The sequence below is a fragment of the Ziziphus jujuba genome, chromosome 12, assembly GCF_031755915.1.
Source record: "Ziziphus jujuba cultivar Dongzao chromosome 12, ASM3175591v1".
NCBI classification, from domain to species: Eukaryota; Viridiplantae; Streptophyta; class Magnoliopsida; order Rosales; family Rhamnaceae; genus Ziziphus; species Ziziphus jujuba.
The window spans coordinates 13,893,989-13,908,895 of NC_083390.1; the positions used below are offsets into that span (position 1 = coordinate 13,893,989).

At 31.9% G+C, this 14,907-nt stretch overlaps 1 protein-coding gene across 5 annotated transcripts; it reads left to right on the top strand.

Moving 5' to 3' along the window:
* Positions 1-8,977: 8,977 nt before the first annotated feature.
* Positions 8,978-14,805, top strand: LOC107428945 (phosphate transporter PHO1 homolog 10). Of its 5 annotated transcripts, none has more exons than XM_048462167.2 (14): positions 8,980-9,360; positions 10,054-10,607; positions 10,915-11,233; positions 11,343-11,391; positions 11,523-11,594; positions 11,912-12,041; positions 12,180-12,300; positions 12,406-12,664; positions 12,828-12,932; positions 13,021-13,065; positions 13,159-13,308; positions 13,828-14,106; positions 14,197-14,333; positions 14,430-14,805. In XM_048462167.2, exons 2-14 carry the CDS (start codon positions 10,082-10,084, stop codon positions 14,530-14,532), a joined length of 2,295 nt encoding a protein of 764 aa, XP_048318124.2. In that variant the 5' UTR covers positions 8,980-9,360; positions 10,054-10,081; the 3' UTR covers positions 14,533-14,805. The 5 variants fall into 5 exon arrangements, with proteins under 5 accessions (XP_060669230.1, XP_048318124.2, XP_048318126.2 ...); XM_048462169.2 differs by having other exon boundaries at positions 8,980-9,334; XM_060813246.1 differs by having other exon boundaries at positions 8,980-9,334; positions 10,058-10,607.
* The last annotated feature ends 102 nt before the right edge of the window (positions 14,806-14,907 follow it).

Here is a 14,907-nt window from a genome sequence, read left to right on the forward strand (position 1 = left end):
CAACAAAAAACAGAAGAAGAATAATGGTGAAAAAGCAAATATAAGGGAAGATGATGTTCCCAATGAGGCATTATCGATGGACTATGATGACCTCAATAATATGTTAAGTATGGAACTACTTATGTTAGTAAGGCTGCAATTATTAGAGTTATTGGTCTAAATAAAGCATTTAGCATAAGAGCAACTGGTTTTAGTGGGGCATCACCATATAAGGCACCAAATATTAAAGTTGCTTCTAATCGTAGGCCATCATAAGTAGAATCCCATTGTAAATGGAACCTCCATGGTTTACGAGTTTCATTTTACTAGATTTATGCAAACTACTTCTCCTATTGGTAAGGAAATATAGAAGGGCCTTGGTTTACTGGTTTCATTGAGCCATCAATAGGACCTATTGGTCTCCATGTGGTAGATGTTGGTTTTAGTGGACCATCAGTGGGACCTATTGGTCTCGAAAGACAACATTGAGGCCAATCACATGTAGGTTAACCTATTTTGTTTATTGTATTGATTAGTTAAATATTATGATTGAACAATTTTTTTGTGATTGTGATTGTGATGGTTCAATTTTCCTTCAATGTTGAATGCGGGTTCAACTTTTAAAAAGAGAATATAGGCTAAAGTTTCCAATCAGAAACTCAACAACTAGTCAACCAGTGAGTAATGAACCAATAACCCATTAGTCCAAGCCATTCAGATTCGATGCAGGGCCATCCAATACCCTTACAGCCAATTGTAAAATTATCTAGCAAGTAGAAAGAATCCGCACAGCCAATCAGACAATTACTTAGAAAGCATGGCAAGCAACAACAATTCATTTCAACCAACCAAACGCTTATAAATCCACTTAGAAAATCACCCAGGAAGCATGCCAAGCAAGCAAAATCCATTTCAGTTAGCCTAGCACCATCACCACCACCACTAGTAAGGTCAAATGTGAAGAAAGATGGAAAGGACAAGGGCAAGCAAAAGATGTTGTAGAAGCTAATATGTGCAGCCTTTTATGTAGACTTTTGCCTTTTCATTTACTGTTTATATTTCGATGGAAGTTGATAACTACTATGGCCTACAATATTAACATGTTTTATGGCATATGACAATAACATTTTGGCATAACAGTTGTGTAAATTTAAATTTTGGAGCACTACCTGTGAAAAACATATGATGCATAACTTAAATATATAAATTGATAAGAAACAGCAAATGTTTTTGTTCATATTTATATATGTATGACATTATCCCCCTTGATATTAAATGAAGCTTTTTAATGAAAGTTATTTGATATTGCCTATGATTAATGTTTTTGCTCATAATAATAATTAGTGTTTTCAAATGGTCCTTAGTTCTGTTTACAATTTTATAGTCTTTGCTTATGGAATTTATGAGCCATCAACATTTGCACTTTAATGCATATAAAAGCACTCTTACAATTGAAAGTGTATTCTAATATTTTTGCTATTTGCTGCATATGAGCTTAGAGCCATTGACATAAATGGCATTACTGGCATTTTTTTTTTTCCAATTTCATTCATTATTCTTTACATATGATTCAAATTGAAACTCATAATCCAAATGATATGTGTTTGCTAATCCATGTATCAAATTTTACAGACAAGACACCTAACATAATAAAACATGACACATAACACATGAAAGAGCAAAGCAATTCATAAGCCTTCACTTTTTCACCAACAACTACATGCTGGGATACTGATCCTATGCAATTGAAGACCGAACCAATTACAAAGGCTTAAGCTAAGAGGGTTTAGGTCAATCTGGTTAGCTTCATACAAGGAGTTATTAAATCTCAAGAAGGTGTAATTATACTAGAAGATTTTAAGCCCGCTCTTAGTATACATGTTTTGAAGGTAAATATGGACCCGGAAAGCCGTTTTGATGCATTTAAGGACTCTGGGCAGCAAGGGATGAGTTTGTAAGTTTATGAAATTGCTTGAGCTTTTTAAGAAGTCACAAAATCATTCAAGGTAGAGTCAAGGGCATTCAAGCATGTCCAAAGGTGCAAAAGTTTCAACATGGCCGAATTTGCTTGTTTTTTGCGTTGGGAATGAGTTTTTTTGTTGGCATTCGAAGCAAGTTTTGACTATTCCAATCAATGGCAACGTGTGGAGACCAATTCTAATCTTAGTAGGCATACTACATGGCATATTGAATATGATTTGGAGCTTAAACTAGCTGGTGATTGGATAAAGATAGCTTATTTGGAAAGCTGGTCAAATACTTTCCAAATATGAAATTTGACTTTTGTTTTAGGAAATAGTCTTTGTTTTTATTTTTATTTAATTATTTTCTAGACAAATTTATTTAAGAAGGTTGATTTTCTAATATTTTGATTATAAATTAATTAATTTCTTTTTCAAAATTAAGAAATTAATTAATATAAATTAATTTAGGAAAAGACTTGGAAATTCGGCAATTACTCTTTCTTTTGCTATGTTGGCTGAATTTAACTTAATAGCTTTAGGGTTGAATTTTATATCTCTAACCTATTTAAAATTTTATTTTCTCAATAATATACAGAACATTATTCATATAGAAAATTATTTGTGAGAGAGATTTCTCTTTGTTTTCTTAAAACACATAGAACTCCATTAGAAAACTAATGTTTTAGCTTGATTTACCAATAGGACAATCCATAATCTATTGTGGCATTTTTTATATATCAAAATTTCTAATCACAAGTTGATTAGGGGTCAAGGTGACCATTAGAATCTGAACTTAATTTACGATCCGGACTAATTTAATATAGGTTTAGGAGTAAGTTGAAGTAGGTTCTTATCATTTGGTATCAAAGCTGAATTTTGTTCTGGTTTAATCTATCTTATTTGCTTCATTTTATTTTTGTGTTATTCTGCAATTTTAACATTGAGTTAAGGTTGTTCTCTACTCATACACATTCTGCATATGAAAAAAAAAATCATAACCAAATCAGGTTTCATTTTTTGTTAGCCGAATTTTTGCTTTCTAGTTTGTTGGTTGGTTTGCATATTAGTTCTTAGTAATTTGGTTTATTGTTGATTTATCCTTGCTGTTTTAATATTAATTATTTGTATTAATATATTAAAAAAGAAAAAAGAGAAAAGAGAAATTTTGTAAACATATTGCATAAACTCTAAAATTGTGCAATTTGTTTTTAGCTTGAAAGGAAGAATCGGGTTTGATAAGTTGTTTGTTATTAGAGCTGTGATTTTTGGTTGTAATTGTTTCGCTAGAGTTTGTGTTGATATTATTGTGATTGGTGATTTAAAAAAAAAAAAAAAAAACAAGAGGCCGGTTTGAACGATATATACAAAAAATATAAAAAAAGATTTGAGTTTGTTTGGTTTTGAGAAATTCAATTGAGAATTGTTGGAGTTGCTATTTATTCATTCAATAGTGGTTGCTGATATTTGAATGTTGGTGTTAATTGATTGAATTAAAATTTGTTAAGGGATTTGAGACATAGACTTAAATTACAAAAACTATAACCACCAACTATCCTATACTTTATTCAAATTGTATTCTTGTTAATTGTTTGAATCCTTTTTAAAATTTTATCCTTGAATTTTGACATCTTAATATTCTGGATTATTTCCTTGCTATATCCAAAAATTGATTTTGTTATTTTCCTTACCCTTGGATAGTAAAGCCGAGAGTTAAGTTTCTAAATTCACTTGGAATTTGCTTTCTTTTTGTTTCTGTTTTATTGATAGGTTTAATTAGAATATATATATGATTTAGTTGCTGTTTTAAGTATGTTTTATGAGAACTTTAAGATAATCTTTTGAGTGGAAAAAGGCAAGAGTGCGAGGTTATAAGTGGGTTTGCTTTTAATAGGTGGAAAGAATGAATGATTTACTAAATGGTGTAACTTTTGCCAATCATTAAAAGTTGATGGTTTAACAGGAGATGACATGGAATGTTAAGCCAATTGAGATTGATCATTATGAGATTTTATGTGGTATTTTGTGATAACTTGGTTTATAAGCTGATACTTGTATTAATTCTCTTGTTTTGTTATTGTTACTTTTGTAGCTGCACCTGTATGTGTTAGAATTAGCAATAATTTTTTATGTTATGGTGCTAATGTCTATTATTTTGTTATACCATCTACTTTGAAAGGCTATAGGTGTTTTATTCATATATTGCATTTATATATAAGAAGTCTGATGTTTTGGATGTATTCAAAGAGTTCAAGGTGAAGACTAAACTTCAAATTAATGATGAGGAGTTGAAGGTTGTGAGGACAAGGGTGGTCAAAATATTATGGTAGATATAACAAGATTGGATGGAATCTAGGGTCATTTGTAAATTATTTGCATGAGTGTGACATTGATATACAATATAAAATGCCTTGCACTCTTCCTAGCAAATGACATAGTTGAGAGGAGGAATTGCACTTGATGGATATAATACGGTATATGTTGGCAAATTTTAATTTGCTAGTTTTCTCATGTATGAGGTTGTGAAGCTGAGATTGTGATTTATAATTCTTAACTTAAGATTCTAGATCCTATAACTTTTAATGGTTATTTTGTTAATTATTGTAAAAGACCCAGATGTTTCAAATTTTATTGTTTGTATCATACCATCAGGATTGTTAAGTCAGATAGAGTTGTCTATTTTGAGGATATTTCGGCGTTGATGAGAGTAAAGGTCCAAAAGAGCTTGAATTTAAAGAGTAAAGCATATTCATTCTCACGATTGATGTTCCTACGAAAGATATTGTTGATTTGATAGTTGTAAAACCAATAGTCAGATAGGATTGAACCTATTAAGATAGAATGAGATGTTCTTATTGCAGCTATTACTAATATGGTTTTGAGATGGTCACAAAAGGTTCAGAGTTTTGTTGTACTTGATGAGTATGAGGTTCATCGATAAGAACATAAGTTTGACATAAGTGATGAATTGGATCTAGTCACCTATGAGGAAGACATGAATAGATCGTTGTTGACTTTCAGTTGATGTAATGGAAGATGGAAGATAAAATTCATGACATAAATTGATGTGTAAGTTTTTGGTTGAGTTACTTAAAGATAGCAAACTTTTTAAGTGCAAATGGATCTTTAAAACCAAGAAAGACTATAATGATCAAGTTAAGAGGTATAGGGCTAAATTAGTTGTCAAAAAGTTTAGCCAGAAGGAGGAAATTGATTGTAAATAGACATACTCTCCTATATCCACAAAAGATTCTTTTAGAAATATTATGATAATGATGGCTCATTTTGACTTGAATTTGCATCATATTGATATTAGAACTAATTTTTTTTTTTTTGAAAAGGAGATTTGTATGAGGACATGTATATAGTCTTACTTGTTGACTCTAAGTAGTGTTGAATGAGAATTTGGTTTGTATGCTTAAGAAGTCCATTTATGATCTTAAGCAAGTCTCGTGGTAGTGGTATCTTAAGTTTGATGAAATTTTCACCTAGAATGACTTTAAAGATAATGTTATTGATTGGTCCATATATATAAAGATAAATGGGAGTAGTTTTATATTTATATTGTATTGTATGTTGTTAACATACTATTGGCTATCAATAATACTGACCTAATAATTGAGATAAATATATATCTATATATATATACATACATATTGTGTAGCCAATCTTAAAGAGGTTTCATTTATATTGGAAACGAAAATTCTTTGAGATAGAGTCAATTGTGTGTGTTGCATATCAAACAAAGATTTAATACGCACATTAGTTCGTTGAGTATGGTATCGAAAGTTAAAGGTGACAAGTTCTCTAAGAAATTATATTCCTAGTATGAGAGTGAAAGGGATAAATGAGAGTAGTCCTATATTCTTTTACATTTATCAGTTTAATATTCACTCAAGATTGCACACCATAAGATATTGTTTGTGTTGTGGTTCTGGTAAATGCTTGAGTAATCCCTGTTACATGTACTATGAAATAGCCGTGTTTGTTTTGAGATTAGCAGCACACTACTTTTTTGTTATAGTGGGGTTTGTGAGCTGATTATAGTAGCTATGTGGACATGTTTGTTTTGAAATCAGTGCATCATTACTTCGATGTAATGAGTCTTTTGAGCTGATTATGGCAGTTGTATAAATGATTAAAAATCTAATACTGAGAATGTTATTTATCATAGCACTAAAAAGCTATTTTGTGAATAGTATTTGACAAATATTTATGCTTTATTAATTGTGGAGGCAGAATATGTTGCTTGTTTTGAGACTACGACACATGCTTTTGTGTGCACTTTTGCTATATGGTTAATAATGTTATTTTATGGTAATTCCTCAATTTTATCATTCTATTGAAGAGTCTCATTTTCTTGTGCACATGCCTATTATAACACCGTAGCAGATCCACTATTAAAAGCTGGCTTATGTCTTGTTTGATCAGCATGTGTCCCTATATGAGATTACGGAGCATTGAGATTACGATGACCCAATGGGGGTTTAATCTGCAATAATATCCATGTTGTATGTCTTATATAATTGAGAACTTTCTTGTAAGCAATACATGTATATATGTAGATCATTATGATGAGATATTTATTACACATATTCTTGCTCTTTATGCTTGCAAGCTTGTTTGAGACTTTTAATCTTTGTGTATATATGTACATTGATCCACAAGTACCATAGTAAGTTTCTTCTACCTAGTTTCAATATGTTGTTTTATCATGTTAGTACACATTATACTTGAATGAAATAGTATCATGTGTTGGCGGATTGCAAATGGTATGGTAAATCTTTATTGTTATATGTAACGATTTTGCAGTTTAAGTGAGAGCCTGTTAAATATTTTATATGGACTAGTCATAATCATGTGACTCATTCACATGGTTAATTATACTGGTAATAGAACTGGCTTGTTTATTAACTTTTGCAGTAGAGTCATTAGGCACGTATTTTTTTTTTAATACTTCAGTTGACCCATTGAACTGAAGAACCTGCTCTCTCTAAAAGCCTAGTTGACTTATTGCTTGTTTTATTATTATTATTATTTATTAATTATTTTATGTACCTATAAATTAGGGAGTAAGTCATGATTTGACAACAACATATATGAAGATTAGGGCTTTAGGCATCCATAATGCCTATTTGGTAAAAACCTAAGAGAGAAATGTTAGAAAGGAGTGTGTTCATTATGCACTCCTCCTATACTATGTTTTGCATATTAAAAAATTTGAAAGATCTTATGAGTTCATGGCCGCATTTTAGATATTAGTAAATTTAATATATCACTAATTAAAATACAGTATATGATTGTATGTTAGATCTTGCAGACATAATGCTATTATTGTACAATTAAGGATTGATAGTTGATTTAATCTATATTAACACAGACAACATACTCTCCAAATACTAAAGATTTGCTAGTAGTTTTCATCCTCAAATTTAGTCTATACATTTACTTTACACATGAATGTTTATTATATCTTCCTTTTTGAAATTATAGATGAACAATCCTTTATACATTGTTCTTTTTTCTTTAATTTAAAAACTAAAATTAAACTATTCATGTTAAGTACAACAATATAAGAACATAGATATCAACTTCAGGGTTATTGTTATTCGTATTTGCATTTTTAAAGGGGGGAAATAAAAGAAAAAAGGATTAAACCAGCACTTGATAAAGGGAGAAATGGAAGGAAAACCTATAGAAGAGAAGAAAATTTGAAGCATGGAAAATTATTTGATTGTTTAGTAGAAAGACAAGATAAGGAGGGATGAATGATAAATTATCCATCTAAAAGAAGATAATTTTTCTAACTTAGGTTGGATTGAAAGAAGAAAAGATTTTTGAAGTATTTTTTACTTGCGTGTTCACTAACTTTCTAAGTATTTTTGTTTTTTACTCTATTTTTCCCTAGCTTGTTTTTTTGAGGATTTTTTTGCTCTATATTTTAACTTAAGTCCATTTCATATTAATCATGTCTTTTTTTAACATTTTTTTTTAACTCGTATTTTTTTTTACTATTTTATTTATTTATTTATTTAACTTAATTTTATGTTGTATTACTCTCACTTTTTTTTACTCAAACTTTCTTCTTTTTGTTTGTGTCTTGTTTGATAAATGGTAAAGTAAAAATTTTAAGAAAAATGACTAATTTTCCTGCAGTTGGGTAATTATTCAGAGATTAAAATGTGTAGGCTGAAGAAATTATATTTTTGATTAAATTTAGGTCTCAATTAGTAAATTGTAAAGTTAGTAGAAATTTAATTTTTTTAAATTAATAATAAATTTTTTATATTTGAATTATTATTTGGAGGTGAGAAAGTGTAAGTCAAAGAAATCATATTCTTATCTATATGGGAAAATATTTAATAAAATTATTTTCAATTATGAAAATATCATTTTTTATAAATTTATCCTTAGTATATTTTGTATTCTCAAATTTATAATATTGCAATTTAAGTTTTTAAATTTAATTTATTACATATTAGTCCGATCTAATTTTACTGTGGTTATTAAGTTAATCTCATTTCACCAATATTAGAATATAATTTTTTTTCTTTTTTTGTTCATAATTTAAACAACTTGGTCTAATCTTATAAACTTATGTCTCATTTAAACAACCGATTAACCACCATTTGCCTCAAAATATTATTGAAAAAAATGTAATAAATTAAAATTTATCCAAAATAAAATTTTCTCCAAATTAGAAAATATTAAATTGCGATTAACTCTTTAAAAAATAAAATATTTTATCGAAGCTCCGATGGGCAAAACATAACACAAGGGCCCTAACTGATAGGTGGAATCAGCCAACGAAGAGGAAAACCTCAAAGTATGCCAAATTAACTGTTCATTTACTACCAACCGACTCATTCAGAAAATCAAGCACGTCACAGCGGAAGTCTGTTACGTACAGTGATCCTCAGGCACCGCATCATTATCTTTTTCCACAGACACTTAACTTACTAAGCGTCCCTCAGATGTTGACACGTGTTCATTATGTTGGATCTTATACTACATTTCACCAATACAGGATTTGCTCTGTTGTCCAGAGAAAAAAAATCCTATATAGCCAGACCTAGTAGTCCCTACAACATTGTGTGGGATTCACGGTTTATATAATATTTTCATGTCTAAAGCCTATAAAATTCCAGAACCATGCAATATTTGATCGGAGTTTAGACCACAGTTCGTGGCTGTTCCAAACCCAATAAAGGAGCATTTGCACTTGATTATTTATCGTGTGGAACTTGAATCGGTGGCAGATAGCTGTGCTAGTGATTCATAAGTAGTATACACCATGTATAGTCTACCTCCCCTTCCAAATAATGCCTGAAACAAGTAAGACTATATATATAGATCAAGGTAATTTGCCACCAAAAAAGAAAATATAGAGCAAGGTATTTACCCTTTTCACCAAAACAAGGTATTTATGCTATTTTTATTTTTATTCTTTTGGACAACTTATGCTAGGAGTATGTGCTTATATATAAATATATCCTCTATATATATATATATATATATATACATATATAGTTTGCTAGTTTATATTATACGTAAATTTTGTAGCATGCTATTATTTGACCTGTTCCTTTTCAATGAATGATCTGACAAATAATATTGCTTTTTCTTGGACGTCAAGAGTAATACTGCTAATTCTACTTGTGCTTCTTCTTCTTCTTCTTATGGATTGGAATTGTTATGAGGAAAAAATATAAAAACTAATTAATTACAAGCCTAAACCTGATTTGGAATGAACAAGAACGATTACTGGGTTCTCTATGAACTTAAGGCTCGTACAGTATTTCATTTGTCTTTGGTCTTTGTTTGTGTTGAAAATTACTGATATTGCAAGAGGAATTTGATAACCCGTTGGTGTTGATATGTTAAAAAGAATCGGATCCCATTTTCTGTTTTCCTTGTGAAGAAACTACTTATTGATGTTTTAGGCATATTTGGGTAAATTTTTTTTTTGAAACTCTGCTTTGGAAGATTAATTGCCCTATATATCCAAAATTATGGCTTTGCAAACAATAAGCTCTTTTGTGGTGTGTGTATTCACTCAATCTCTCTCTCTCTCTCTCTCTCTCTCATATTTTCTGTTTTCTATTTGTATAAGGAAGTGGCACTTATACGTATACCAAAAGATGAAATTCGGGGAAGAATTTAAGAAACATAAGGTTCCAGAGTGGACTGAAGCATATATGGATTACAATGGCCTCAAGAGGATACTGCGTGAAATCAGACAACACAAGCAGAAAAAGCACCCTGAAATACCCTCTAGAGCTTCACAGCACAGAACAACATCGAACATGTTCCCAAGTGAGCTAAGCCACCAATCTAGCAGCCCCCATAACCAAAGGGACATCGAGGACCAAGTAATTGATATTAACACATTGCATCGGGATGGTTCTAGACAGTATTTTGAGACAAACTTTCTAAAGCAGTTCGAAGAAGGAGGAGAGATTGAGGTAATGTTCTTTAGGAAACTTGATGAAGAGCTCAACAAGGTAAATTCGTTTTACAAGGACAAAGTTGAGGAAGTGACACGCGAAGAAAGTGAGTTGAGTAAACAGATGGATGCATTGATTGCACTAAGGATTAAGGTAGCGCAGCCTAATGTTGATGGCGCTAGTTCAAAGAGACAGAATGCTTCTGCAATGCCCTTAACAGGTACTACTTCTGTGGGAGCTGGACTTTCCAGTTGATGCAGAATGTAGGTCAGTTTGTATCTTTAATGCACGGTTTTAGGAACTAGACTTGCAAGCTTGGTCGATTGTATGTTCTCTGATCTGTTTTTCCAAATAGGATTAACCAAAAAAAAAAAGTACAAAACTCTAGGTCCAACATGGTGTACAAAATGCTATAATGAACTAATTTGTCTGTTATATAATGGAACTTGAACATCTTATAGTTATTTTGAAATTAAAGTGATTAACATTTCAGTAACCAACTAACCAGCTTACAAAACCTTTGATAGGTCCTGATGATGGGCATCACGTGGGTCATAGGCAACATTCTGCTGGTGATCTGGAAATCATTCCCGTTAGCAGCTGTAGTAGGGAGTGCAGAAAGGAAGCGAACAGCAATGACAACAAAGAAGATCCGCTTGAAATTCTTGATCATGTTAAGATAAATAATACACTTGAATCTCCAATCTCAACCATCAAAGGCGTTTTTAAGGACTCGAAAGAAGATGAGTTGAGTTTTAATAGAGAAGAACTGAAGAAAGCTGAAGAGAAATTGAGAGTAGCATTCATTGAATTTTACCATAAGCTTCATCTTCTAAAACACTACAGGTGATGAATAGCAACTGGATCTTCATAAAGTTCCTTTTAGATACATGGTCTTGCCTTTCAGATTTCCTTGAACTATCATTTGCTTACATTTTGCAAATGAATGGAACAGTTTTATGAACCTCTCTGCATTTTCCAAGATTATGAAAAAGTATGAAAAGGTCAGGCACATACTTAAAACCCAACATGCTTCTTAAGACCTTCTTAGTTTTATGATCTGCCATGTCAGCTTATGCCAACATGTTTTTATGAAAATTGTTGTGTCACTTTGTTGTTAATTTCTATAGTGCAGACCACATCCAGAAGAGCATCTAGATCTTACATGAAAATTGTGGACAATTCTTACATTGGCAACTCTGATGAGGTTTGTTGCATTTATATGTTTATTTTCCTTTGGTCATGTCAAGTCGTTGTGACATGGCATTGGCACATCTAGTACAATCCTTATTTTCCTTGATTCATTGATACAGAATTATTCATCAATAATGCACTGCTTTGTCCAGCTCAATTTTTCCCAAAGGGACTTTACAGCATATGCACGAATCTGTACTAAGAAAATTGTCGAACATTTTCTTACCTCTGGGATAAAAATTGTTATTCCCTTTGAGAAAAAGTGAGTCTATTTACAGGAAGTATGCAGCAAATATGACTTGTTGACTACTATATATGACATAATTATAGATCACTGGTCTCTTGGAGAAGGTGGAGGCTATCTTCATTAAGAATTTTACAAACTCAAATCGCAAAAAAGGTATGAAGTCATTGAGGCCAAAAGCAAGAGAAGAAAAGCATACTGTAACATTCTTTTCAGGTAAATAATATCAGTGCTAGGTTAAATTGTTAAGAATCTTCATACATACCACTTTTTTCTAAACTGCTTTCTGCACAATTCACAGTAGCGTATATGGGATCAGAATTACTTTAGTCCTATCTTATTTGTGACTTGCAGGTTTCTTTTCTGGTTGCACGATTGCACTGCTGGTTGCCATTATTTTAAGATTAGAAAGTCTAAAACTATTGAATAAGAAGGAAGGCATGCAGTACATCCAAAGCATTTTCCCACTTTACAGGTAACATCACCACCTTGAAGCCATGTATTCAAACACAACAATCTCATATATTTTTTCTTCTTCCATCCTGTGTTTTCTCTGAGATGTTTTTGGATTTTGTCACAGTTTATTTCTATACACCGTCCTACATATGCTCATGTATGCTGCAGACCTGTACTTCTGGAGAAAATATCAAATCAACTATCCATTTATATTTGGTTTCAAGCGAGGAACTGAGTTGGGCTATCGAGAAGTTTTCCTCCTTAGCACAGGCCTTTCAGTACTTGCATTGGCCGGATTCTTGGCAAATTTGCACTTGGACATGCAATCAAGCACTCAAAAGTATAAGAAAGTCACTGAATTGGTTCCTTTGGGCTTAGTTACTGTAAGATTGTGGTACTAGTAGTTAATATGATATTTCTAAGATGCTTTAAACTTGATTATTCCAGTTCATTGGTGCTAAATGATCATCTTCAGATCTGGTTTCTCCACTAAGTATAGCTTTGCTCATCATGTTACAAATTTTGAGGATTGCTTTCCTTGTGTAGCTTGTTCTTGTCATCACTTTCTGTCCTTTCAACATCATATACCGATCAAGTCGTTTCTTCTTCATTCGATGTACATTCCGCTGCTTATGTGCCCCTCTCTACCCGGTACTGCATATTATTTTAGTAAAAGCATGAATTAGTATTTATTAAAGCTGAAGTGACTAAGACATATTTTTGTTTTTCTACTTTGTAGGTGACACTACAGGACTTTTTCTTGGCAGACCAGCTTACTAGCCAGGTTTTATGCATTCAGGCATTTTATAGCTACAATTATTGAAGATTTGTAAGTTTGTATCTTTTAATTAGGCTCCTTGCTGTTATTTGACTTCAGATGCAGGCTTTCAGGAGTCTTGTATTGTACATATGCTATTACGGTTTAGGAGAATACTCAAGGAGACAAAACAAGTGCCACAGTCATGGTGTCTACAATACATTGTATTACGTTGTTGCTATCATACCATTTTGGCTTCGGTTCCTGCAGGTATTTTCAATTCTTGATGCAAGTTCGAAATTATTAAGACACTTAAATAATTCAGGTTCTCTGTTTTTGTCCTTCATATTTGATAATGTCCTTTCACCATGTAGTTTGACATTTGATTTTTCTTTCTAGGTCAAGCATTATACTCCAAACTAGTTTGACTAAGATTTCTGTTACAGTTACTGTTCCATATATATATTTATATCTTAAAAATTTTCTTTGGTGTAAAATATGGAGACGAGTAAAAGGGACGCTAAGCACCTTTAGCAGCACTTTGTTACCTTTTCCACATGTCCCTTTTCCAAACAGAGAGATTACTTATCATCTTGCAAAATGTGTCTTTTTGAATAACTTCCATGTCCAACCATGCTCTTATGCATCCGATGGCAGAAACAAATTCAACCCTTCTACCCTTCTTTTAACCAAACAAAGGCACCCTTGAAGAAAATTCAAAAAATAACCTACATTGCATTTTAGCACTGACAGATAATGATTTTTTTTTTCTTTTTAATTTTTATGTAGTGCATTCGTCGATTGTGTGAAGACAAAGATAAGATTCATGGATTCAATGCTTTAAAATACTTGTCAACAATTGTAGCAGTTCTTATCAGAACTGCTTCTGAACTAAAAAGGCAGACGAGCTGGATGGTGTTAGCTTTGGTTAGCTCGGCAATAGCAATAATATTTAACACATATTGGGACATTGTAGTCGACTGGGGGCTTCTTAGAATGCATTCGAAGAATATATATCTAAGAGATAGGCTTCTAGTCTCCCACAAAAGCATATATGTTGTAGCCATGGTAATATTGCTTAACTGAATCTGAAATCAATGCGGTTACTGTCATTGTTTTTGGTATTAGTCCCTATATGTTTGTGTGGTTTCATTGCAGGTTGCTAACATTCTACTGAGAATTGCTTGGATGCAGTTGGTGTTGGAATTTAAGTTGCATCCTTTTCATAAGATGACCATAATTACCATCATTTCTTGCTTAGAAATCATTCGCCGTGGCATTTGGAGCTTCTTCAGGTATTTGTTACTTTCCTCAGTTACTTTCTCAAGGAAGCCACACCTAATGTTTGTTCTTTAGAGTGTGTCTGAACAATAGGGTACCATTTGTATCAGGTTGGAGAATGAGCATTTGAACAATGTAGGGAAGTACCGGGCTTTTAAATCCGTTCCACTTCCATTTTATTACTCAGATGATGATGACAACAAGGATGATTGAATATCAAAAAACCTTCTTCCAGTTATAGACAGCAGTGAACTGTCATTAGTCATTTGCTTTGGAAATGATCTGTACAGCAGTTTCTAGTATGAAGAAGGTCCATAATTCTCTGGTTTTTCTGTCCTTTGGGATTGAATAGAAAGCGTTCGGGAATGGTTAAAGATTTCTTTCGTATGCTGGTTCAAATAAAGAAGAAAAGGAACCATGAAACCCAGTTTTGATACGCAGCTGTAACTTAACCATCCAAATATAAAACAGGCTCATATTGAAATATTTTTGTGCTTTGTTCAAATTTCTATGATAGTTTACAAAATAAAAAAATAAACATAATGCAGTCAGGTGAACTTTTCTTATGATTAAATACAAAACTCAGTG

Bases quoted from the DNA above. Each gene is read 5' to 3' on its own strand.
- LOC107428945 (XM_048462167.2), top strand. From the start codon at position 10,082: ATGAAATTCGGGGAAGAATTTAAGAAACATAAGGTTCCAGAGTGGACT. The intron at 11,595-11,911 runs GTTTGTTGCATT...ACATAATTATAG, and splicing joins ACATTGGCAACTCTGATGAG to ATCACTGGTCTCTTGGAGAA. The intron at 13,066-13,158 runs GTTTTATGCATT...ATTTGACTTCAG, and splicing joins CAGACCAGCTTACTAGCCAG to ATGCAGGCTTTCAGGAGTCT.